This window comes from Dermacentor andersoni, chromosome 3 (genome assembly GCF_023375885.2).
Source record: "Dermacentor andersoni chromosome 3, qqDerAnde1_hic_scaffold, whole genome shotgun sequence".
NCBI classification, from domain to species: domain Eukaryota; kingdom Metazoa; phylum Arthropoda; class Arachnida; order Ixodida; family Ixodidae; genus Dermacentor; species Dermacentor andersoni.
This window is the reverse complement of record NC_092816.1, coordinates 7,524,076-7,551,706: the sequence shown is the minus strand read 5'-3', so window position 1 is coordinate 7,551,706 and position 27,631 is coordinate 7,524,076. Positions and strand designations below refer to the sequence as shown.

The 27,631-nt window shown below is 45.3% G+C and overlaps 1 protein-coding gene across 3 annotated transcripts in view; it reads left to right on the top strand.

Moving 5' to 3' along the window:
• LIMK1 (LIM domain kinase 1) overlaps positions 1-27,631 on the top strand; it is a 147,859-nt gene that overhangs the window by 38,197 nt on the left and 82,031 nt on the right. For all 3 annotated transcript variants that reach the window (XM_050169397.3, XM_055065653.2, XM_055065652.2), the window contains one exon: positions 22,697-22,797. In XM_050169397.3, coding sequence (XP_050025354.1) covers positions 22,697-22,797 — 101 coding nt within the window. The remainder of the gene's footprint in view (positions 1-22,696; positions 22,798-27,631) is intronic.

The following is a 27,631-nucleotide window of genomic DNA, read 5'->3' as shown; positions in this document are numbered from 1 at the left end:
AGTATGTTATTTTTGTTTGATTCTGCGGCAAGCTAGCAGCGACGACGGCAGCCTCAACCTTACTTAAGCTACGAGCCATCTTTTCCGCCACCCCGCTCTTCTCGGTAAACACCTGCATGAGGCTGACGTAACGCGCAGCATCTGCCACTGTCGGGCCTGAATCGCCCGACTTTCTCTTTCAGTGTTGTCCTCATTACTGTTGTTAAGCAACACTACGGCAATAACAGAGGCAACAATGGGAAAAAGTCGAACCTTGAAAAGTCGAACTTAGTAGCCAACGTATTTTCGTGGTTGCAACAGCACTGCTGAGCAACTTCTTCACATTCCAAATGCCACACACTGTAGTCAACGGTAGCCATTGCGTCTCGCATGCCAGCACCTCCTTCTTCGTGCCACGTTCGATAGCACAACTGATGTCCAATTTTTCTTCTATGCTGAGCACCCAGTTATTGTCCTAGCTTGCACGATGCCACAGCAGCGGCAACAATGCTCTCAGACTCTAGCGCAGCACCGAAATGATGTTGATGCGGCTTCACTCTTCCAAGCACCCTCTGTGTTTGCACTTCGAGGCCGTTCCACTCTTTGAGTCTCGTTCTGCTGGGCCGACATGCTGCCATGATCTCGCGACGAAAAATGAAAACACTATGTTAACCAATATGTACGCAATAAGCTGGTATGGTTTATGTGGATACAAAATGCATTATGTTCAATGGCCTCTGAGTTGGGGATTTTTTTTACTACTTCTAAAACGAAACTGCTGTTTAAGTAGGTATGGTTTAACAAAGTTTTACAGTACACATTCCAGTCATAGTTGCTTGTTCATGAATTTATTTGTAGATACTGCAACCCTGACTTGGGGGTTTTGGCGGAGTGGAGATACATTTGTTGGTTTTCGCAAATTGGTCAACAATACTGTAACAATAAAAGAAATACACTGAAGGGAAGTACATAATTTAGCAATGTAAACACACTATTGTACCGGAACCAAGCACAAGAGCATATAAAAAGCATAGCGTGACATGCGAGACAAGTCACTGCTGGTTTAAGGATGGTTGTGAAATGACTTCATGAGTAAGTTTGTTTAATTCAGTTATTGTCCTAGGAAAGATCTAATACTTAAAAGTGTTATTTTGAGTGGGAAGGGAAGTTGTGGTCAAGATGTGTCTCTGCCTTGTGGCATATCCTGTAGAAAAAGAAAGTATCTGCGATGTGTCTACCTTATAATCACCCTTAACTAACTGAAACAAAAGTTTTAATATCAAAACACGATTTCTTTGCATTAGCATTGGTAGGTTGGCGTTTATTAATAAAGATGTGATCGAAGTTTGTCCAAAGCTATTATAAATAAATCTTGCCACTCTCTCGTATTTTTTCAATTTGGTTAACTTGTTTCTGAGTGTATGGATACCAAACTATATATGTGTAATCTGAAGTTGGTTGAACCATTGCCTTAAACACAATAAGGCGAACAGCGGGAGTAGAAAGTTTCAGGGCTCGTCTTAAATAAAAGAGTTTGTAGTTATATGAGCTAATTACAGCGTTTATTTGTTTCGTCCAGCTAAGGTCATGTGAAATCCAAAAACCAAGAAACTTGTAGTGCTCCACTTACAAAAGAAAAACGTTACAAGCTGAACATGTGAAATGAAGAGGATTACGTTTATGGGACATTTTCATGAAAACTGTATTTTCAAAATTAACAGACATTTGCCATTTATCACACCAATGAATAACCCATTGAAGTGCCTCGTTCAAATGAATTTGATCTTGCAGGGTTTCGATTTCCGAATAAAGGATGCAGTTATCTGCATGTAACTTAACTTTTAAAGGTGTGTCTTGTATTATATCATTTCTAAATAAAAGAAACAAAAGGAGCCCGACGACAGAGCCCTGAGGGACACCAGAGTCAACTGGTACTGTGTGAGAGCAGTGATCAATAAAAGAAACATACTATTTTCGATTTCAAAGATAAGCTGAAATCCATTTTACAAGCTGAGAGTTCTTAAGCATTATATCTAATTTAAAGAGTAGTTTTTTGTGAGAGACTTTAAAAGTTTCATCAATCTGTTTTCTGGAATATATAGCCCAAGCAAAATCATGTATGGTAGTTACTGAGTGCAAGTAGAAAACCCTTTCCTGAATATATGTTGAGAACGTGACAAAATATTACACTTATCTAAGGATTCCGAAATAGGCTTATGTATTATATGTTCAAGAATTTTACATGAAGTTGAAATTAAGGAAATTGGGCGATAATTAGTAACACAGTGTGCTCCCACTCTTACAAGGGGGCTTGACTCTGACAGTTACCCACTCATCTGGAACCCTGCTCTCACTCAAAAATTTAGAAAATAGAATTGTCAGACACCTTGAAACCTACTCTGCATAATGTTTTAGGAACTCATTCGGTATTCCATCTGGCCCAGGAGATTTTTTACATCAAGTTGCAGAAGTAAATTAAAATCCCCATGCTCACTAATTGTAATGTCGGATATAAGTGGACATGACACATCAAAATGCTCGAGGACTCTGTTATCCTTAATGAATACAGATTTAAAATGAGCATTGAAGGCATTAGAAATAACAAAACAGTCTCTAGTTTCTACACTGTTAAATTCAAAAACATAACAGGTCACAGTATTTGGGGAACTCAGACTCCAGGACCTCTCATGGGACAACAGTATGAAGTTGGGAAGCTTCTCTCAGAAATAGCGTTCCTTGTCAGTTGATACATTTGTCTTGACTTCAGAAGAAAGTTCAGTTATTCACTGCTGGAGGGCACCTACATCATTAGAATTGCATTCTTTATTTTTTAACCATTTTAGTCATGTTTGCAAACTGTAATGTCTCTTGAGAAATCCAGGGGTTCTTTCCTTTCGATTTCTTTACAATCCATGGAACAAATCGTTCAATGCACTCATTTATGAGGACCTTAAAACTACGAAATGAAAGCAAGTTCAATATTGAAGTATCATCTGCATGTGAAAAGTTAGAGAAGGGGACTCTTTTGAAATTTTTATTTAAAACGTGGGGATCCAGGTGCCTTCCCGTGCCTCGTCCCCCAGCTCGCACGTTGTGCTTAGCTCGATCTCCAGGAACCGCCGCCGTATCGGCAACCTGGCGGGCACGGCTAGCGCGCTGGAGCTAATTTCCCAGGCAAACCGTGCTTCTCTCCCTCCCGGGGTCGAACTGCCGCACAAGCAGGTTTCACCGGGATGTGCCCTGATTGGCCTCTCGAGTGGTGGCCTCTGGGCACCCTCTCCACCCGAACTCTCTTCCGCTGAGCACTTTATCACAGCGGCAGATGCTCACAGGCCCACAATGAGTTTGCTACATGGGACCTTTGCTCCCATGACTCCTCGTTCTTGCGCTTGGTAGACCGCTTACCAGTTAGCCCTGGCGCAGCGGGCGCACATACTTGATCGGTCTTGCGGTAAGCCTTTGCCCCGTAAGCGCCTGTGACTGTCGCACTGTGCTGTATCTTGGGTGAATAAACCCGTGTTTGTTGGCGATCTGACTCTGGAGCCTTCTCTGCGCCGTGTCGGAGAGTCGACAAACCCTGCCGTAGCACCTTGGTGCGTTGCGGAGTGGAGGAGTGTCACACCCTTTCCTGACCGTCGCCCGCAAACCCATCTCCACAAACAGCATCAGAATGGATGGAAACAACTTTATTCTGAATCCGGCAAATTTGACGACCCGGGCTCAGGTCTCCCATGAGGGGACTTCGAGGCCTTGCCTCGTCGCCGCCTCTCGGGCTTGCTGGACAGCCCACTCTTGTGTCTTGAGGTTGGAGCTGCGCAGAGCGGCGGCCCACTTCGACGCAAGAGCCTCTGGAGCTACTGCCATTGTAGCTGATGCAACCCGACACTCCCACAACATGTGTGACAGCGTCGCTCTAGTGTCCTGACATAATTTGCAAAGAGCAGTCGGGTATTGCGCGGGGAAAATGTGCTGCAATCGCACCGGACTGGGGAATGTTTGTGTTTGCAATTGTCGCCAGATGACTGCCTGGCGACGTTTCAGCATGGGGTGAGGTGGGGGCAGCAACCGCCTGCCTAGCTGGTAGTGCTTGGTGATGTCATTGTACCTGACCAGGCGTTCTCGCGTGTTTTGAGCCACCAGTTCCGAACTCGAAGAGGCGGTCTCTGATTCTGCGCGGCGGGTCAGTTCTCGCGCAGAGCGGTGTGCTACCTCGTTCAAGTTAATGAGGCCCTCATCGGTGGGGGTGGCGACGTGCGCTGGAAACCATATGATGGCGGTGTTATTGAAGTGCTGTCGACCTGCTTTCCTTAGAATCTGGAGAGCTAACAGCATCAGAAATGTTTAGTATCACAGCCTGATGATAAGATGTTCCAGGGAGGACATCACAGCTAGCTTGAGCAGCAACTGCCCCACTTATAAAAGAAAGATCTAGTATTGAACAAGAGTTTCCCTGAATTCTGATGAATTCATTGACAATTTGCAATAAGTCAAAAGAAAATGCGATATTGATCATTTTTTCACCGATTTTGTCGTTAGGCTGTTTCATAGAGAAAGAGGGCCAATTAATATGTGGCAAATTAAAATCCCTGGGAAAAATAATCTGATCTCCAGGCTTTACATGTGCATCAAGATAGTTATATAATTCTCCGAGTACATCAGTGGAAATGGTGGGTGTCCAATAAATAGCCCCGTTGACATACCTGGTCTTTCCGTAATAAGCTTTGCAAAATATACCTTCAACGTTAAGTATGTCTGGAATTTTTAATATTTGTAATGATTGTCTAAAAAGAATCTCCACTCCACCAGCTCTACTACCACAGTCATTCCTGTACACGTGGCAGCCCCGCGGAACAAATTCGCTGTCATCATGCAACCAAGTTTCTGTTAGGACAGTAATATGAGGATTATAGGCTAACATGATCCCTTCCAATTCAGCATTTTACTAATCACACACCTACAGTTTACATTTCAAACTTTCAGTGATTGAGGGCTGCACTTGTTTAATTATTTTTCATTCTTTTTTTAGTTGTAACACGTACGTTTTTTATCTCATCCCAATCGAACAAGTTGCCATGTCATCCACTCTCAGTCGATTGTAAACAAGTCTTACTTTAGTACCATTCTCTCTCTCTCTTTTACAGAACATTTACAAAGCTTCTTGTCTACTTCACGAACCCTGAATGAAAAATCTTCAGATATGGACATTGCAAAGCCCTTTAACTTGTAAAAAACTTTTAAGACAGACATATTCTCATGATAATCAATGAACTTAAGGACAACGGGTCTGGTTTTGTTTTCAGTTACCTGGCCAAGCCTGTGACATCTTTCAAAAGCAGTCAGGTTGTTGTTGTACTTAATTTTAAAGCAAAGCTTTTTTTGCCTCTTCCTTCGACTTTCCCGCTGCTGATGCTGCTGCCGTGGGCTTCTGTGGCTGCTACTGTCGCGCACACCGCGTGGGGGGGTGGTTCAGAGCATGTATGTAAATGACAGATGCGAGTAAGAGAGGAAATGCAACGGGAGAAACTCAGAAACTCGTTTTCACCCCACCGCGCCGAATGTGCACAATGCCCTCTGTAGCTTCCTGTCAGTCGCCACATTAGCTGCTTGACAGAGCTGTAATCATCTGTGACTCCCCTCAGAAGCCTTGCAGAAACTGCAGCGCTTACCTTTCTACTAACGTGCGAGGCCAGAGAAGACCCAGATAGAACTGTAGAGAGAAGAGGAGAAGGAGAGGGAGAAGAAGAGGCAGTTCCCATATAAGAGAGAAGAGGAGGTGACGTGAGAAGGCAAGGAAACCCCACTACTATACAACAGCGGTTGCAGGGAAACAGGATAAGCTTAAATTCAAGGTACGGTACAATATGTTGCTGCTATTTCTGAAAAATAAACGCCATGCAAATATGTCAAGTGGGCAACTTATGCAGGGTGTGCAGAAGCAGAGCCACATCATGTGAAGCGCACCGCAGGGTCCAGGAGACACTACGGAAGCGGTCGACCGTCAAATCAACACTTCTGTGCCCGCTGCATCAGCTTTGCAGCTATGGTATTGCTAGAGGTCGTGGATTTGATCCCAATCGCAGCAGCCGCATTTCGACGGGTGAAATAGAATATGCACCTGCACTTAGGTTTTACGACATGTTAAAGAACATCAAGGTGTCAAAATAATCCGTAGTCCACCACTACGGCTTGCCTCATAATCCGAATGTGGTTTTGGCACATACAGCCCCTTAATCCAATTCAAGTTTAATACTTCTGCCACAATGCGATGTGCCATGTGAGGAAATGACAACGCTCAACCTTCTCAGAGGTTATAAAATATGGCGCACAACAATGCTTCAAGCAAACACCTCTCCCTGTGTGTTCTGTGTACTACGCAGACAAACAGCAGTGGTGCACGCAAGGTAACATTTAACATCTACTCACCACTCTTGTCTTAGCCTAAATGTTGAAGAAATTAAGCTTTAGCCATCAACGTCACCACTAATTATCGTCAATCAAAGCATCCAGTACAGAAAGCTCCGCTTACATCGATTCCCACAGTGTATGGGATCTGCCCAATTTATTTTCTAGAATCTCTTTGATACTTTTGTGGAGCATCTGAGGAGTTTCTTGTTTGGCTCTTTCAAGCCGAAAATGATTGTTATTTCTATGGCTACCATTTTCAAAATAATCTACTTTGTCCTCGTGGGATGCTAATTTGGATTGGATTTTAGTCATCACCTCCTCCGTTTCTTTTACTTGCTTAGGCAGCAGGCTAAACTTATTCATGTGACACTCAATGGAGTCAACGCGTATTATTAGCATGCCGAATTTCTCTATGATGTCTCTGATTATCCTGTACATCATCAATAGTTGCTTTCATTGTCTTTTGGCCAGCAGGCAACTCGGATAGCATTTATTTCTCTGTAAGAGGACCAGGATTAGGTTCAACATCACCGCAAGCCAACAGATCAATAGTGATGGGTGCGACACAAGCAATAAGAAGTTTAAGACATAGTGGGCAAGGCAGCAGCAGCAGGAAGATATGGTTATCACAATAACACAGAGCAGGAAGGTACCTATTAACCTGTATCGCAAGGCAAAGCGGGTTACTGAGCATGTTGCTGCCTTTGCTGCTGCCGTGCCCACTACCATGAATCAGTGCAGAAGGTAGATTTAAAGGCTGCAAAGTGGTCACGGTAACCGACGTCACTCAATGATAATCCAGCACTGATGTTATGGCGAAAGGGGGCGTTGTTTTCTCGATCAAGCAGTGGTTATATGGTACCGACGATAGGGGGCCAGGGAGAGGCCAGCTAGTCCAAAGGATAACATCGCCTCGTACCACCTCTGGAAAGCTGTTGCACGCTGCCGTACTAGCTCCGAGAACAAGTGCCACGACCTGTATCACAAGGCAAAGTGGGTTACTGAGCATGTTGCCTTCTTTGCTGCTGTCGTGCGATTGGTGTGCCGCAGGACTAGATGTTTGGAAAAAGCGTTCAGATCATGCTTGCGCTCAGTTCTTGCATATCTTTTGACATTTTACTGGTTTCTCAGTGATAAGTTATCATGACTGTATTACGAAGCTTTGCCTACTGCTTCAGCCACAAAAGTGCTGCCCAGTGAATAGTTAGTTCATGCCCATGGCATATCCATAGCTGCTTTCCTGGTCAAATACTACTGTAGCGTAATTTTCAGGCGCAATAATGGAGACTGCTGAGGGCACCTCATCACGAGTGTCAGTCTGGTTGAAAATTATCTTGAACCTTTGAAAGCTTGATCAAGGAAAGTCTTCCCTCCCCCCCCAAAAAAAGAACAAAATACACGAATTCGTGATTACATTAGTCTCTTTGATAGGATGTCCAGCACACCCATTAGTATAGGCACTCAATAACCACAACCCGTCTGTCTAGTGTTCTACGTAGAGGATGGTGCTGTTTCAAACATTGTAAATGGCGATGTTTTGAATGCAGAGCTTAGATATCCTGCCGTATATATTCATTTTGTCCTATCTGAACAGGTAATCGCATTTCACATTCTCGGTGACAACCAATTATATTTAAATCATTTTTGGTAACTTTTTCTGCCGTGAGGTGGCACCCTTCACAAATCTCCAAAATCCACTATATTGCAGCTGTCATTACGCAGGAATGTCCAGTTACACACTTGCCAAAGTTTTCACATAGAAGAGTTATGACCTTATGAATACAGGCTGAGAACAGCAAGCTTTTCTATAAGAAATGTGAGGAGTAATACCCCTGTCAAGCGGGCAAGTTAAGTGCACTTACGGCGAGTGCACTCGGTTTTTAAGTGCACTTTCCCAAATCTTAACGTCGCAGCGGAGTGTACTCTCAGATGAGTGCACTCAAGTCGGAGTACGTTCACGGAACGCACTTTGCTGGCCGAGTGCGTAGCCTCGCCGCCAACGGTTTGAAGGAGTGCCTAGCCTCGCCACCAACGCTTTCAACGACGCAAAATGTAATGCATAGAAAAAGGACACAAAAGTTCATTTCAGTTATTGGACAGCTTTTAACAATATAATTTGTGTTTAGCGAGAAGCGAAACAGCACAATAAAGAAACGAATTTATCATGTACGCAACTAACGGCGCCAGAATGATGCGGCACTGCGGCGCCGTCATGTTCATTCAGTTCGTGTTTATTTTGGTGTGAAAGCGTGCTGACCACGTTAGTCGTGCTTTGAGCTGTGTGCGTGGCATTTTTCAGTGTAGCTAAATATTGAACTCGCCATCTTTGCTCATATATACTCGCTCATATTCTGTTCTAGCAGGATCATGAGCAGGATCAACTGCCGCACACCGCCGTGTTGTTTTGGATTGGCTAGGCATTCGTCTTGGCCTGCATTGACTTGCAACACACTTATAATAAAAACATCTTCGTTTTTTGTTGAAACAAATAGATGAAGTTTGTTTTTATATATAATTCTACCTAAAACAATCGCTTTTTAGCAGCTTTCTCTTGTTAATTTACATCTTTAAGAACGCGCTCTTAGTCTGTCGCCATTTTTTTTTTTTTTTTACTGCGAGTGCACTCTGTTTTCCCGTTAAGAAGCGCGTTGCCTAAAGTGTGACTCAAGGTCCAGAAGTGCACTCAGCGTAAGTGCACTTAACTTGCCCGCTTGACAGGGGTATTACTGCCAATGGAAGAAGTGTGCTACATGTAGGACACTAGGCATATCTATATAGGTTAAGTGTCCCTCAGCTCATGGAGGGGTTGGCCGCCTCAGCAAGAGTGCAAGCAAAGCATCTCATGGTCAAGAACACTCAATCCGATATTGCTCCAAGGCACTCTCATTGGATGAAAGCCAGAAATGTGGGCTAGAATGTGGTGATAAGCTGGCCTTAACCAACTGCCCTTGGCAAAATATTCTCTCTTAAAGGAGCCCTCACCAGGTCTGGCCATTTTGAGCTGACAAGTGCAGAGCATACATTATGCAATAACAATCTCGCCGCGGAAAGGCCTGAAATTTCAATCTGAATGCCGTTTCGCTCTTCACTCGCGGCGAATTTGTCCGGAGAGGGACGGTGATGTAGTCGGGTTCCTGCGCCTACGTAATCGTGTCCGCATTGTGACGTCGCTCGTGGTGACACATGACTTCGAGAATTATTCAAGACAACATCTGTTATCTGTGCAATCTGTTGCTTGAATTGATGAATTGAAGTTTAGAGAAATAATAAAGCACACAAACAGAATGTCCGCATGTTTTTTGTTTTTGTTTTGCAAGGGAGATGTGGGGATGTGTGACTCTCACGCGTCCCCTGATATGTTGTTTTCCCGCACGGCTCGCGTGGCCTGGCACCCGCGGCGGTCGGAGTGGTTGAGGCACAGTACGAGAGATGGCGCGAGTGTTGTGCTGCTAACGCCGCCGACAGGCGGGGTTACTTGGGTGCCGAAAGACAAGGCGCTTCCTCTTGGGTTCGGGACAGCAAGCAGCGCGGACGTGCCGTGCCGCGTGTACGCCGATCCATGCTTCTGCGAGACCGTCTCGCGTGGCCGCCTTGGAACGCGCCACCGTTCGCGTGACCGTACACGCGAACGACCAGGCGTTGGGATCCAGCATGGGGCGAACATATTCGCTCGCTATCCGGTCGCGGTGAGTCGGACTTCCTAGATTTGTCGCGCGCCCATCGGCATGTTTTGGGGGTAGCAACTCGGCTAGCTGGCATTGATCTATGAAAGGTGCAATAAATGCCCTTGTGATTGTTTGTACTACTGTGTTGTCGTTTCTTTGTCCCAAGAGCACATGGAGGAGAATCCCACAATGTACACTCCCCGACCATTTATTCAGACCACACGGGGACTGCGGAAATGTCCAAATAAGCAGGTGTCCGAAAATGCAGATTAAGAAAAAAAAAAAAAAATGAAGAAATACTTTATTTCCACGCTCTTATTCGGGTTCGGCAGTAGGCTTGAAGAAATTGTGAATGCGCCGTTGCATGCTATTCCGTTTATGCGCAATAAGGTAAGCCTGAATCTCCGAGAGGGTCGTACGGTCACTATAGGCGGCTGAAAGCACAGTCACTGCTTGTACACGCTCCGCATGCGACAGCAGCATAGCACATGGTGCGTCATCTTCCGACTAGGAGTCATCGCCCGGCGGTGCAGCAGAAACCTGACGAATGATCTCGCCGTCGTCGAGTTCTGCACATGTCAGTACAGCAGTGTCAGCACCTGTGAAACTGTCAAATGAGACGGTGTCCGGAATTGCAATGCAACCACTGCACAAGTCTCGGCAGAACATTTTCGGCGTCAGTAGGGAGCACATCGGAAGATGACAAATCCTAGGCCTTCCGGCACCCGCTTGCCGGCATTCCCCAGCGAAGTCCGCGCAGGCACTGGCGGCACCATTAGACACTTGACGCGATGTTTCCGTATGCCACGTTGGATCACTGCAACCTCGATTCAGCACACAAAGCAAACATCACCACGCCGTCACTCTGACACCAGTCGCACAAATGAAAAACGCAGCGTACTCACAGCGTCGTGCACGAAGAAACAAACAAATCAGCTGCTGGATTGTCTTGACATGGCTTACTAAGCTGAGACCGGAACTAACTGCTGTAGCCATTCTATCGAACCAGCAGAAACGATGATGCTGAGCGGGAATTTGCAGTAGCACCACTTGCTGGAGCAGCAAGGAGGCTCCGTTAAAAACAAAAATGGTGTTTAGCAAGTCGGACCATGCACCGGTCAGAGTCTGTGCATGGTGCTCTTGATCGAGTTGGCTGAAGGAGTTGCCAAAAAACCAGACGAGAGGTTGCAAGGTGTCCAAACTTTTGGCAGTTGTTATACATTATGGTCTATGGGGAGAATGCCGGTGCCGCGAAGCAGACCGAACAATCGAGCATGCCCGAATTTTTGGAGTCCGAAAAATCAGTCGGCGACTGTACTTTCGCTTTGTCTGCTTGTTCCCACGGTCGTGGTCACGTGTGCAGGTACCGAAACTATGCCAATTTCTACCGTGTTCCAGCGTGTGATCACGCTCCGCGATCTGCTTGCTCTGCCTCAATGTTCGTGTAGTACTGACTAATATCGCTAGTCAGGTGTCCTCGTGCACAGTGCAGAAAATCGTGTGCTGTACAAAACGAGACAATCGCAGCAGCTCGCACGCGACGCCATCAGCGGAAGTGCAGCATGCCGCAAGAAAGCGGAGAGAAAAAAAATGAAGGTGGGGCCCATGACATATATGTCACGCAATCCTTGGGGTCCGGTATGGGAGAACGCAAGAAAGGAATTTCGCTTGCACAGGCTAGATGGGGCAAATGGAGAGAGGGTCTATGTTTGCGGTCAAGCTCGCCTCCTGAAATCATGGGTTCGTGGCACTGAAATATTTCTATCTCGGCTATTAATGAGCCGATTTGAAAAATTCTTGTGGCAGAACGCTCCCTAGAGGACACGTGTAACAGCTTCCAGCATATAACCAAAATTTGCTATGGGGCCTGGTGAGGGGCCCTTTAACGTATTCATTAAAGAGGTCCTGAACCACTCCTCGGGCTTGGCAAAATACCACTCTCTGCAGATAGTAAATGCTGCTATGAACATCTCAGCCAAATTTTGCAGTCGTGTGTGGCGTGTGAACTCGCAAGCTGAGCACAAAGTCACCTTTTTCTCAGAACACTCTTTTCAACAAAAGCCTTCTCCTCACTCTTTTCTGGGTGCTATATTTCATCATAAAACAGATTCCCATACAAGACTGCTATTAACCAATAGCTGACATCAGTCAAGAAGGGTGTTTGGATCAGTGCTCTTCTTTCTACTGTTACTGTGTATACCGTATTTACACGATTTGACCACACCACTGATTGTAACGCGCAATCATATTGCCGCCCAAATATAAAAAAAAAAATTACTTAGTGCTGGTCCTACTGCACACATCAAGTAATGAAAGCTGAGTTGACACGTGCCGTGTTGAAACAATACATTCTACACTCATTATAATGGACCTACATACAACAGACTTTCGGATATGACGTACCATATATTCAACCTTAGTTTGCTCTACCTATTTTATTAATGTAGCAAAGTTCACTGTTAATGAACCATGCTGCAACGGACTATCTGCTACAGCGGTCAAAATTAGCCGCAATTTTGGTCAAAGTCTGGCGTATAAAATGGACTTTTGCTGTGTCGACATGGGCTGACAACTGACTTGGGAGTGTAAGCCGATGATCACAGCTCAATATCGCGCGCATGAGAGAGGAAGGCTGGGTGGTAGCACGCCGTCTTCTCTCGCGCCCGCGGCACGGGGTGGAGGTGAGGGAGAAGGGGATTCTACTTGAGCGGCTGCTGCTTACGGCGTGGCCGCCGTATCTTTAAAGCGATCTGTGAGGTGACAAAGTGCGCGCCCGCGGAGGTGCCGTATTTTGAAAGCAATCTGCGATATGGGCAAAGTGTGTGCCCACATGGGCCTTCAAAACAATCTGCGATGTCTATAAAGTGTGCCCAGGCCCAGTAGCCTCATATGCACTGTGCTTTCTACATTTGCATTGAAGGGAGAGACAGCGTGAAGGTCAATTCGCTCGCTAGTGCTGCCGCACTTCCTCACTCCAAAGTTTTGACAGCGACTTTCCGTGGTCATCAAGTGAGATGTGTTCATGTTTACCTGTGCACGTGTGGCACCGTGCTTGTTAGTTTAGTTAGTATGCAAATGTTTATAACTTCATACGGCTGATAAAACTACCATCCTTACTTCGCATAGCTGTCTACTAATTTGCTATCGCAATCGATGCTTTGCCTTATTGGGCGAAACTGCTACTTTTTTGGTTTGTTTTTTACTTTGGACGTTCGGTACTCATTCTTTGCAATAACATTGTTACACATCGCGACCAAATTTTCGGAAGTGAGGCGTTTTGGATACTACGGACTTAGGATAAAACATACATTTTTTTGTCGGATTATCAGGGTCTGTTGTAACGAGAGTCGACTGTATTATGGAACATACAAAGGCACAGAGACACGCACACAGCTGAATTTTAGAGGCTAGTGGCTGTCGGTGTCTGATGACACTTCCTTTTCACTGTCTACCGACCACAGAAAGTTATCTTCAGTTCCATTTAATGCATTGGAAATGCCGCACTTTTGGAGGTTTGCGCAACCATCGTCTGGGAGAGCCTTCCACGCACCACAGTTTAATAAACAGGCTGAAGTAAGTGAAGATATACTTTTGGATTTCTATAAGAACTATGTATTTCGGGAAGAAGCCAACTACCGTCTGCTCATGCTTGGTTGATGCCACCTGTGTAGAAATTAAACTTTGGCCACCCTATTGGTGTCGTAGCTGTTTGGTCTCGCCAACTTTGATTACTTTTGAACACTGAACTAGCCTCAAAACACACGGAACTTAAGGTCAGACCACACATATGCTTGTCAGTGCATGCTCACTCTTTGCCGCTCCTGACTAGACGCGTTGGCAGACATTGCTTCATAGTGAGCTATTGACAGTGCTACAAAATGTGCAAATGGGCACGGTGGCACTACCAGTATGCGGCACGCTAACCCGTTTGCATTCATTGTACAGCTGTCCTTCGGCCTCCTGCTTCATGCCGGAGATGGAGGCACTGCGCAAGCCGGGGCGACCAGGCCGGCGCAGGAGCTCTACGCTACCCGATGCCACGTGCTGGATCCACCGCCATACTCATCGTGGGAATTGCACCGTCAACACCGGAAGATAGCATGCTCGGAGATCTTGGCCCGTGATCTGCGTTCAGCGCCACTGCTCTCCGCTGCCTTAAATAGCCTGCCTGGGATCGACTCGGCCACTGGGCACGGTGGCACTACCAGTATGCGGCACGCTAACCCGTTTGCATTCATTGTACAGCTGTCCTTCGGCCTCCTGCTTCATGCCGGGGATGGAGGCACTGCGCAAGCCGGGGCGACCAGGCCGGCGCAGGAGCTCTACGCTACCCGATGCCACGTGCTGGATCCACCGCCATACTCATCGTGGGAATTGCACCGTCAACACCGGAAGATAGCATGCTCGGAGATCTTGGCCCGTGATCTGCGTTCAGCGCCACTGCTCTCCGCTGCCTTAAATAGCCTGCCTGGGATCGACTCGGCCACTGGGCACGGTGGCACTACCAGTATGCGGCACGCTAACCCGTTTGCATTCATTGTACAGGTGAGAAAGGATTTTGGTTATTGCATCCGCTCAAGCGACCCTTTCTTGCTAGTGCTGCCGTGCCCACCGTTTTGTATCCTGGTTTTTGATGTCGCCTTGGCCTTGACAAAATTGCTGCTATTAGGTGGTGATATTGAAACTAACCCTGGCCCCGATCTAACCCAAATTTCAAAACAGCTGAAGGATATTGCTGCCGACATCAAAGATATTAAAGAAAAACGTTTAGTAGATATAGAAAACAAGCTTGACCTCCTTGCAGTCCTTGAAAATAGAGTCGAATCCTGTCTACAAGAAATCGCCTGCATGAGCGAAGTAATAGACAGTCTTCAACATAAAATTGACGACCTTGAAAACCGCAGTAGGCGATCTAACCTAATTATCTATGGCCTAAAGGAAAAAAACGATGAAACTAGCGAGTCGTTAGAACAAACTGTAAACAAAGACATTATCGAAGACACCCTGGGACTACAAAAAGTTGCCATTGAGCGTATACATAGGTTGGGGAAACGCGCCACAGATAAAACTCGACCGGTAATAATGAAGTTACTTGACTACAGACAAAAAGTGGCAATCTTAAGCCGAGGTTTCAAACTAAAAACAACTGACTACTCAATTGGTGAAGACTTCTCTAAAAGAATAAGAGACATACGGAAGAAACTTTGGGATAGTGCAAAACCAAACCGTGAAAAAAAGGAAAAAGTATCACTTTCTTTTGACAAACTTTACATTAACAAACGCGCATATATTTGGGATGAAGAGAAGAAGGACAAAGTACCGATGCAAAAAAACGACGCAGAAACAAACCGCCGAATAACCCGCAGAGCCGCACAAGCGGCACAAGCCGCACAATCAAAAGATTAACATTGATAAATGTAAACGCCCGCAGTGTCCTAAATAAAACAGAAGCCTTGGAAAGCCTTCTAGTTGATTACGAGCCCGAAATCGTGGCCATCACGGAAACATGGCTATCACCCGCTATATTCGACCACGAGATTGCCCCGCCAAACTACACAATCATCCGAAAAGACCGACCTTCACGAGGTGGAGGGGTGGCCTTACTGATAAAAAACTGTCTTCGCTTTGTCCTTCTTCCCGAGGTGAACAACGCTGAAGCGGTTTTCTGCAAACTTTTGTGCGACGGGACGTCAATCGTAACCGGTTGCGTTTATCGGAGCCCTTCCTCTGACAGTGCATGCCTTTCAGCAATTCAAAAATATATGCAGCGTCATGTCCATCAATCCAGGATTATTCTTGCGGGCGACTTTAACCTAGCTGACATAGACTGGTCCACAATGCATCATACGTCAGAAGCCTCAGAAGTGCTAATAGACTTAATGCTAAATTTTAACCTACATCAACTTGTCACTCGTCCTACCCGCGTTCAAGGCTCAACGAAAAATATCCTCGACCTCATATTTCTTAGCAACCATTTTACTACAAGTCAAGCACAAATAGACATTATTGAAGGAATATCTGATCATAGTATACCTATGTGCACATTCCAGCTTGATCATTGTATTAGTACCCAGTCCACAGTACAAAGCTTTTTTAACTTTCATAAAGCAGATGACGCCAGCATACTAACTTATCTGTCTCATGAATTCGATTCCTTTTCGGAAAAAGCATCTCAGGAATCTACTGATGTAGATGCATTGTGGCTACATTTTAAGAGCATTGTCCTGCACTGTATAACTAATTATATTCCAATGCAAAAGAAAAAACAGCACCTTAAGAATCCATGGATCACACGCGAAATCATCCATGCTAAACGGCGCGCAAATCGGCTTCGTAAGGCAAACAAGAATAACCCAAAACCATCTACAGCCTTGAAGTTAAAATCTGCAGTTATGCATTTCAAACAGAAACTAAAAAATTCGAAACAATATTACTACAGTGTCACTCTTGCTAGCTTCCTAAAAAATAACCCACAAAGATTCTGGAAACATCTGCGCAGTACCGAGCAGACAACAACCAAACTAACTGAAGAAGAAAAAAGTGCAACAGCAAACAAATATAACAACTTCTTCAAATCAGTCTTCACGGAAGACAATGGTACACTCCCCCCTCTTCCACCATTCTGTACGTCAGTGCTTGATCGGTTAATAATAACGGACGCCGGAATCCACAATCTTCTCCTCAACATTGACCCAAAGAAATCAAACGGGCCTGACGAAATTCCAAACGAATTCCTAAAAAAATATGCTGAGTGGTGCAGTAGATATCTGGGACACATTTTTCGTAAATAACTAGCAACTTCTAATCTACCACGCGACTGGAAAAAGGCTAAAATAATACCGATCCACAAGAAAGGCGACAAAAAGTAACGTTGCCAATTTCAGACCCATATCTCTCACCAGCACTTCATGCAAAATACTAGAACATATCATTCTAAAACACATGACAGTATTTCTAGAACGTGAAAACATCCTATCGCCTCACCAGCATGGTTTTTGATCTGGCTTATCAACCATCACTCAACTAACAGAGGTAGTTCATGACCTTGCTCTTAGTATTAATAATCGTTCTCAAATTGACATGATTTTACTTGACTTATCTAAAGCTTTTGATTGCGTGAGTCACACTAAGCTAATTGCAAAAGTGGAGCACGCCATCGGGAAAGGAGAAGTTTCTGCTTGGATAACAGCTTTTCTAACACACCGCTCACAATTTGTTATGTTTGACCACATGCCATCTGATGTCGTTCCTGTCACATCTGGAGTACCACAAGGCTCGGTACTCGGGCCGCTGTTATTTCTGATCTTTATTAACGATATAACCAATAATATAGGCTGCAAAATCAAACTCTTCGCGGATGACTGTGTGATATATAAAGAAATTAACAGCCATAACGACCATCTCGATCTTTCTGATTCCCTTAACACGCTAGCCGAGTGGTGCTCCCAGTGGCAAATGTCTATTAACGTCAATAAATCAGTGGCAATGACAATAACAAGAAAAAAACAACCCTCTCATTTCACCTATATCGTTAATGGCACGCCTCTTTCCATGGTTGAGCAACAGAAATATTTAGGGATAACACTGACATCAAACCTCAATTGGGAAACACACATAACTAACATTACAACTACTGCACTACGAAAGCTATTCTATCTAAAAAGACGCCTAAAGATCGCTCCAACGAACATTAAGCTTCTGGCCTACAAAACATTTGTGAGACCTATTTTAGAATACGCTAACACAATTTGGTTTCCTTACACAGCAACTAACATAGCTAAACTTGAAGGTGTACAAAGAAAAGCCGCAAGGTTCATTCATAACAAATATCGTACTACTGACTCACCTTCACGTCTCTTAGCTTCCTCAGGCCTCAACACATTATCGACGAGAGCGAAACAAGGTCGACTCAAATTTCTGTTTCAAATGCTGCACCGTCAGTATAAAATTGATATCACCCGGTACATTTCATATTCGCAATCTAGAATAACACGGCATCAACACGAACATACGCTAACCGAGTATTCCTTTTCTAATGACTCATTCAGGTACTCATTCTTTCCTCGAGTAATCAGAGAATGGAATGAACTTAACTCGTCATTAACAGCGACAAATTCTTTATCCCTGTTCGTTTCACAACTAGAGCTCATCACAAGAGATTATTAATGATTTCTCATGTTTGTTCCCTATTCTCTTTATGTTAAACTAACAGTACTTAGAAAAAAAAAATGTATACACTTGTTTATTTCCAAATGCTTCACGTTTTTGCTTTGACTATGATATGCCCCGGTTGTTGTTCATATTATTCTGCTTTGTTTAGTGCTCTGTTGTATAGCTTATCTACCTTATCTTTTGTATTTTGTTGAATATTGTTGCTTTTTCATTCTTTGTGTAGCTCGCACATGTATTTATGTGGGGAAAAGAAAGTGTTCATGCCCGTCTGCTAGGCTCTCGGCTGAGAGCGGCAGTATTGTAAAATAAATAAATAAAATAATAAATAAATTAAATGTGGCTACTAACAATCCATTGGGCAAGCTTGTGCTGGACAAAGTTATTCTGCACCGTTTAGCACAGCCAGACTTGAGCAATTGAATGCAAGCGTGCACTCTAGCCCTGTCGTACACAAAGCAAACGCCGCTCATACACACTACAGTTGCATGTAGCTGTGATCTGCTATGTAGCGTAAATACCACGGCTATTGCAGGGTGCTGCGACGAGCTCGCTCGCTGAGCGCACTGCAGCTCACTGAGGAGAGATGCATTTGGCGCATCTTAGGCACCAAAATCAGAAAGTAGTGGTGGCTACTTCAGCGTACAAAATCAAATTTTAACTGCATGTTATGGCGACGTTTAGTATGCAGAGCGTTGTGGGTGCGCCCTGCTCCGCTTTAGCCTCTGCAGTGCAAGGCATTGAAGGAGCAGGAGCATCATGAAGGGGATCGCAGCCGATCTTTGATAGGCAATAACTCTGCTCCTGTTGCACGCATTGAAGTATTTTTTGCTGCAATGTATTTCTGAAATAAGCAAGTCTACCTTCAAATGCATTTCTCTACTTCAATAAAAAGTGTTTCAGTGCCCCTTTAAAGGGATACTAAAGAAAAAGATTATTTTGGCTGTGTTAGCAGGTTACCTTTCTACAATACCAAAAAAGCCATTGTTACCATGAGAGGAGGCTTTGCAAGCCAGGAAAGATGCAAGAATTAGAGACTGGTGGCGAGGCTATGATGAACTTTTGCAACAACTTGGTGCAACATCATGGATTTGATGACATCTGTTTGGGCCAAGTAGGCTTTATCGATAAATGGGCACTATAATGCATTCTAAAAGAGTCAGCAACCAAACTTTGCAGGTTTCAAGAACATTTACTGTGCTACAAAGGCCCAAATATGAGAAAGTAGTTTAAAATCAGCAATGTCACAGATGTACCAATGCAAGAGTTTCACCACGAAATTAAAAAATTGAACATTGGGCCTCATTTTCTCTTCTACTAACCAGACTATTACCGTGATATTAACAAAATTGTAGTTTTGAAAGGACACTTTATTGGTACTGTTGAACATGGATATCTCGAACCCGGCTATATTGAATTATTGTCTTTATCAAACTGTTGTAACAACCTCTTGGAAATCGCATACAAAGTATAGCAGGTACTACACATATATTGAACTCCCATTCATCGCCGCATTCAATGTATAGAGTGCTGTGCCCCCACAAGTGCACTTCTCCCAATGAAACTACCATCACTTCTCGTGTCTAGGAAAATTCATGGTAACAAAATGGCACTGTTTCGGAAGATGCTGTCAAGGCATTGAATATAAGAGGCAGTACATGCCATGGAATAAAAATGAGCAAAGTGTGTGCATCAAAATATGGAGGGCTCGTGCAGCAGGGGTCTTATTTGTGCTCCATAATGCCAAATTTTCTTTAGTAACCTTCTCCACATCATAGCCATGTAATGTGGCAAAGCTTATTGATTGCAAAGAAAACTGCTGTGCAGTGAAGCATACTATCTGCAGCCATTCTTTATCGGAAAGGGGATTGCTACACTCCTTCACGAACGCAACAGGCCTCCCAGTCCGACACAGGTGCCCCACATGAAATTAGTGGCACTTTTTTGACTGAGTGGCTACAGGCATGGGATTGTTAAATTCCTGCATTTCACGCTCTCGGAGATTGTCCGAGATATGCATAGTTTCAGGCAAATTACAGATAGGCATATGTGATAGTTTGTATTGTCAATATATCGAGCTATTTCGTGGTCCCCTTCAAGTTCGACATACCCATGCTTCACTGTGCAAACTGAGTATTTCTTTTTAGTGTCCCTTTAATGACTGTATTCTAATGAGGCAGTAGCACACTGTAAGCCAGAGACTAAACTACAACCTTTGTCCGTAATGTTTCCAGACTGATTTATTTTCTTCTCTAGAAATGATTCCCCTAAACAAATGTTGGTGCAAATGTGTAGCGCCATCTTTTCGGGCTAACCTGAGCTATTTATGTTAATTGCTGTGGCAGCCGCTAGATGGCGCTACATCTAGAAAAATACATTGTCACTAGTCGTCTGTGCATCCTACTGTGAGTGAATGTGGAGAGATGGACGTCAACCTTGAACTGTGTGTAAACATTATAGGGGTATTACTCAAGTTCGCGCGTGCGAGCTTGAGTAATACCCGTAGTTAGGGGTCACAGTCAGAGCTGTGACCCCTAACCCGCGGTTCGCAGTGAGTTGCGACCACGGCAGGTTCAGGCCAGGGGGGACAGGGTGAGTCTCGACCTAAGGTGTTTATTCACCTTATAGTACAAGTATACCAACTGACAACAACAGCAACCACACATACAAATACAACTCAAAACCACAGCGGTGGAGCGTTCTGCACGTCTGGGGCGAAATAAACCGCACAATGTGGGAACCACAAAAGAGGCTGATAAGAGTTCAGCTCACCCAGAGTGGATCTGCGCTCGGGCCCTGGGGTGGTCAGTCGCTCACAAAGGCCGAGCGCAGCAGGGGGACGGCGTGCGGCGGTCTCAGCGGCTGAATTGAGATGCGGCCAGTCGCAAGCTCCTCAGCCGAAAGACAAAGATCCATCGGGGGAATAGCGCTTCTCCCCGAGTGGCGGAGAGGGAGTCTCCCCGATTCCAAGAAAGGGAAAGGAGGGAACGGGGTGCCTTGGCTGCAGCGTCGCGGCCAGGCGCGAAGAGCAGCGGGAGCGGCGAAGGTTCCCTCTCCCCGCTACCCTCCACGAGCGAGCACGTAATAACCGCGTGGCCGCTTCGGAGATATCGGGATGCGCATGCGATCCCACAACATAAAATTCTGTGTGAAGCTTGGTAAGACAGCCACACAGATGTATGAGCTCCTTTGTGACGCTTACGGCAACGAGACATTATCGCGGGCACGAGTTTTCGAGTGGCACAAGATGTTCATTTCGGAAAGAACGTCGGCGAAAGATGACATAAGGCAGGAGCGCCCTGCAACCTCACGTAATGAAAACATTGTGGCTCAGATCAGGGAGATCATGTAGCAAGACCGCACAATTACAGTCAGCATGCTATCAGGTGCTCTCGACATTAGTAAGACAACATGCCACCAAATTTTGTTTGAGAACTTGGGGAAACGAAAGCTGAATGCCAGAGTTGTGCCGCAATCCCTCACACAGAACCAGAAGGACACACGGGCATCAGTGCACGCTGATTTGCTCTCTGATTTGCTCTCTGAGGCAGAGAAGGATGCTGCTTTCGTCGACAGCATCATTGCTGAAGACGAAACATGGTGTTTTCAACACGATCTTCAAACAAAGAGGCAGAGCGCTGAACGGCGGTCCACAAGCTCTCTGGCATCAAGAAAGGTGCAGCCACAGAAGACCAAAACAAAGACTATGCTGATAGTTTTTTTTGATGCCAGAGGTGTCGTACAGCACGAGTTCGTCTCACAACGGCAGACGGTGAATCAGGAGTTTTATATCCATGTGCTCCAACACATGCGTGATGCACTGCGACACCGTCGCCCTGAATTACGGGCATCTGGACAATGGAGCCTTTTCCACGTTAACGCAAGGCCGCACACTGCTCTCAGCGTGACAAAATTTCTCGCCAAGCACAGCATTACTGTACTTCCCCATGCGCCATACTCGCCTGACCTCTCCCCATGCAATTCTTTCCTGTTTCCTCGTGTGAAGAGAGCCCTAAAAGGTAGCTGGATGGGGAGCTTGGAGGCCGTTCAAGGCAGCATGACAAAGGAGCTGACAGCCCTGCCAAAAGAACCGTTTTCCAACTGTTTCCAAGAGCTCAAGAAGCGTTGGAAGCTGTATATAGACTGCAAGGGAGACTATTTCGAAGGGATGCTGCACAAATAATTTCTATGTTAAATGCATTTTTTTAATGGACTCAGTCTCGGAACTTTACAGACAAAGGTTGTATTTGGCTTCTTGTAAAATACTGTAATACCACCCCGTGCCTCATTTTAAAAGCACTGTTTCAGAAGGAGTTGCTTGCAAAGCAGTCCTGGTTCCTCTTGTTATGTCTTCTTCTGTGGTTTGACCTTGTCCTTCGTTGAATATTCCTTGCAGCAATGTTTAATGCTCATTTGCAGCTCAAAAGCCTTTCTCCATGACTGGAATATTCCCACCCATTTGCTACATAAACTTGCAGGATGAAGGTGCTGTTGGCACAAGTGGCATGCGATCACGTCAGCTAAAAAGGTCCAGTGGTGGCAGGGAGCGCTCGTCGTCTCTTCCACGTCTCCTAGTCAGGTGGGTTGCACCTAGAGCTGTAAGGCACAACTGGTGTAGGACTTCTTAAGGATGTATGTGAAAATTTTGTTGTACAGCTGCTGAAATGCCTTCAATGAAGTTTTTAAAGAAAATGTTATTCTAGTGACTGATTAGATCAGAGAGCTTAGGCCCACGATTATTTATACAGTCAACTTCCATTAATTTGACCCTGACAGAAGTGACTAAATTGATTAATTAACTGGTGATTGAAATTAAACAATACACAGAGAAAATGCCAAAACCCAGCTCCGATTAATTGGGCAGCATTTTCAAAATTCTAACATGCTCTCGAATCAAATATGCGCCTACTTTCTATGTTTCCAAAGCAGGAAACTAACTTAGAAATGACATAAAATGGAAGTTGAGCAGGCTTTAGAATTGTGAGATTTACAGTAGTTTGGAAGGCTGCCATAGTATAATTCAACTCCTGAGATTATATTCTCAATTGTGCACATAGCCACGTCACAATCAGCATTTAAATTTTTGGCGAAGCTTTGCCCCCTTCACACGCCAAGTGTAATGGTGAAAGATCGGGCGCGAGGATGACAGCGATACGGTGGTCACGTGAGCCACTCTTTTCAAATCATGTGCCTCGCCGATACCCATGATGACGTCATCATTGTCTTCGTTATGACAGCCTGTTATATGACCCACGGTGTTTCCAGCAGACACTGCTGATAATTTTTGCTAAATTAAAACGTCTTGTGGTGACTTGTGGCCTGTTGAACGATTTTCATCAGGGTTGAAAAACGATAATTAGTTGAAAGCTCAGTTTTTTCGAAAAATGTTTCAGCTTCCTTTTAAAGCTCCTAAACAAAACAGAAATCTAAAGCGCACTCAATTCTATTGCAAGAAAAATGGGCAAGGCTCTATTATGGGCAGCACAATGTTGGCTGGTTTCCGTAAGTCAGCTTAGTTAAAAATGAGTTTTGCTGCAGTGCATCTGTGTTGAGGTCGAGCTACATGGAGCGAACTTTCACGGTGAACTTCGTGGGGCAGAAATAGAAGCGGCAGCACAACACCGATAGTTTGCTGGCTTGGCTGCATGGAGCGAAAAAAAAAAAGAAAAAAAAAAAGGGGTACGCAGCCGCGCGTCCGTCACCTCCCTGTTAAAAGTTGCCAGGCTCAAGAAACGTTTTTTTTTTTTAAAAAAAAAGACAGTTTGCAGTCTGTGATCTATTGTTAACTTTGAGGGTTGATTTCTTTCGACATATGCGACCGCCCAGGGTCGATTTTTTTTTATTGCAGATTTCAATTCTTTTAGGGACTTATTTCGAAAAAAATTCACCACAATTTTTCTAGGGTGACCGTAAAGTGAGAAAAAGATATATTGCATTGGTATATATGTACTCTTCATTCATGAATAACAACAATAAAAAAGGAAATAAACTTACAAGAATTAAAAATTTCATGCATTTTTATACACCTAGTTCAAGGCCTTGAAAATGCGCACACGAGAATATTTCGCAAGACTCAAATGTTCCTGCTCTCACACTAATATCTAATATGTACATCCATAACGTTATCGAACTGCGTAGGTGCGTGCACTCAAGAAAACTGTGTGGTTGTGTGGCCATCAAAAAAAGCAAAATTTGTGACAAACTTCCTCCAATCTTCGTTTGCAAGTTTTGCAAGCGCAAGAAGCCGAAACCGCCCGCGAGAATGAAACCCGAACCGCCACCCGCCCGCGCGCGCGCCAATGCGCGGGCGGTACTATATAGACGCGTGGGAGCGAACTAGCGCTAAAACAAACCATGCAACGAAAACCGAGAGAGTGAGGCATGCGAAAAAAATTCCCTGTATTCCCACATAGTGGCAGCACATGACAGAGAAGAAAAAGTTAGGAAATGGGCGCGCTTTTTAAACGTACAGACGGTGCCATAAATATACGGCATCGACCATTTTCGAACTTGTTCGCGGCGCCGTATATTTATGTCATTGACCCTCAAGGGGTAAAGGAATAAGCTGTTTAAAAAAACTTTTGTACATGTGTTTACAAACAGTTTCTACACATTCTAGTAAGCTGTAAACATTTTAGTGGGCTGAAATTGCGATGACTATGTTGTGCGGTGGCACGAGCTTGGTGCGTGTATAGTGCCTGTGCACCTCCTGTGTTACCTGCAAGCGACTGTGTGGTGGTAGTCGTGTCCATTGAGTAGCATTGTCGTGTGAAAATGTTGCAGAAGGTTCTGTTGTTGTTCAACAGCGAGGTTGGTTATTTCCTTTTTTGTGTGCAAAAAACACACTGTGATAATTCATGTTTACTTCGGTTTCAGTTCCTGAAAGCCTCCTCTAACAACAGGTGTCTAGTACTGCACCCGGAGGGGATAGCAATATCGAAATTTGGTGTGAAACAGGCCTGTTGGCAGCTCTCGTTCTCAATACTGCCAGGCATCCCATGTGCCATCTGGGCCACACAGATGCAAACAGCCTGGAAACCAGGCGCAGTCGGCTTCTATCTATAATATGTAGTCCCCTTTTTCTCTCAATACACTTGGTCACACAACGGACACTCCACTGGTGACACTAGGAAAAACACTAACGGATTAAAACTTGCAGCTTCTCACAACCGAATCCAGTTGCACTGTGCAGGCAATTTCGGGTCTAATTAAAAAAAAATTGCACTTTAGAATCTATTGGTTGCATATCATAGTCAGACTTTATGAGCTATGGTGAATGCTTGAAGATGTACCTAACACAGGCCGAAAATAGGCATTTTTGATAGATGTGTGGTCAGCGCATTCACTACCTCTAAGCTCTGCCAAAGGAGTCGCTGCTGTTATAGGGGTATAGCAACCCCTTTAGTACGTAGTAAAATAAGTCAAGCACAGCGTACCCCATGACTTGGCCTATGTACCGTTTGCACATGACTTGTGCAGCACATCGTCACTGCCCTGGTGACGATGTGCTCCTATGGACACCTGCACGAGCACCCGGTTTATGTGAGAAGCTTGAGTCTCAATATATTGGCCCCTACAAAGTCATAGAGCAGACCTTGCTGGTGAACTATCGCATTACACCTGTTGATGCCCCAACCAACCGACGCTGCCGCAGAAGATAGTTCACATTTCCCGCCTGAAGCCCTTTCATCTCCATTACACTGTCTAATGTGCGACCAGGCTGGCCGCTTCAGTCCATGGGGGAAATTAGTGTAAACATTTATGCGAACTTCATCTTCATCTGTACAAAGTCATCAGCAATCGTCGGGTCGTGTTCGTTTTTGCATCGGCGCCATTTTTCCTTCTTGGAATAAAGCGTCGTCTCGACCATGATATTTCAATGTAACAAAATTTCGCTTCTGCTGCAAAGGAATGCCCAGGCAATAAATGGAAAAATCCACGTTCGTTCGCAGATGGTCAAATTATTGAATTACAAGGGGCTGCTTGCAGACGCACCTCTCAAATCACGCTTGGCGCAACAAGCGGAAGTGGAGCCGCATCACGTTTGGTATAAAGTTCAAGTGCGAAAAAACCCTCTCACCCAGTGCACTTTGTCCTTTAGATGTGAGTGAAAGTGTGCGAGGGTGGGACAATAAAGACGGTGGCTTAACGAGTGCCGCCTTCCCGTGTGAGCTACGGGAAATTGGGAGGGGAGCGAGCTCTTGGTGATGCGATCAAGCGCAGGCAAGGAGCTGATGGGCGGGCGGGTGGAGGGAGGGGGCGGGGGGGTAAGTTGGCATGTGTCTTGGCTCTGGCTGCACATGGCTTTAAGCACGGATGAGCGCATACACAGCCGTGCACCCTGCTTCTCAGTGGTAATCTGCCACGTATGCAAAGAGTGGCCTTACCAAGTCAGCGTGGCATTGTGTAAGCTGTCTCCTCGTGCGTTTAGTATTGGAGTTTGTAAACTGCCGACATATTCTGCAAGGCTTGGAAACCCAAATTACCAAAAAAGTAAATGCGATAAGAATTAATGCTGCAGTACAGGTACCAATCATGCTTTATTCAAACGAACCTTTACGGCAGTCCACTTCCCACTGCCGCGGTTCCCACCAGCCGGCGCAAACATTAACAAAAGCCGGTAAGTTTCTTTTGAACGTTGTGTGATCCGCGAACCAAGAGCTTTCACTTGAGTTGGGCAACGTCCAAAAGGAGGTCCTCTGCGGCATCGCGTGAACAGATGAAGTTCTGGATGCGGTCTATGTGTCGTAGCACCTCGGCAAACGTAGTAAGCACAGGCATGGCATCTGTGGCATCGTCGTTGTCCTCGTCCGATGTCACAGCAGTGTCGGCACTAGGCAAAGCCTCCTTGATGGCGTCGTCCAGTGACACCTCGCCGCAGATCGCAACGTTGTCGTCGGCCTCCACGTACTCGGTGACGGTCGTGGTGAGGTTTAAACCCTCGAAATCTTCGGCGGCGAAGCCTGCATCGGCCTCGAGCGGCATTGAGGTTGTTGCGTCCCCAGCAGAGGAGGCAGTCTCTCGCTTAAAGCCACAGTGCTTGAACGAGTTAGCGATTGTGCTTCACGACACTGCGCTCCATGACCTGGCAATACAATGAATGGCGTCGAGTACAGTGATCTTTTTTTCCGACTCGCTGTGCTCCATAGCTGCCAGCTGACGCTGCACTAACCGCTTCCGGTACCCTTGCTTGAGGCACTTAATGGTGCCAGCATCCAGCGGCTGCAGCCGGCTTGTACAGTTGGGTGGAAAAAAACAACCTTTGTGTTCCTCAGGCTGGACGTATCGGGTGGGTGGCATGGTGCGTTGTCCACAAAAAGCAATATTTTCCTCGCCTTAGCACCGTTTTTGTTATCCAGCAGCTGCAAAAATTGCTGAAGAGTGAAGACGTTATCCACGCCTTTTTGTTGAAG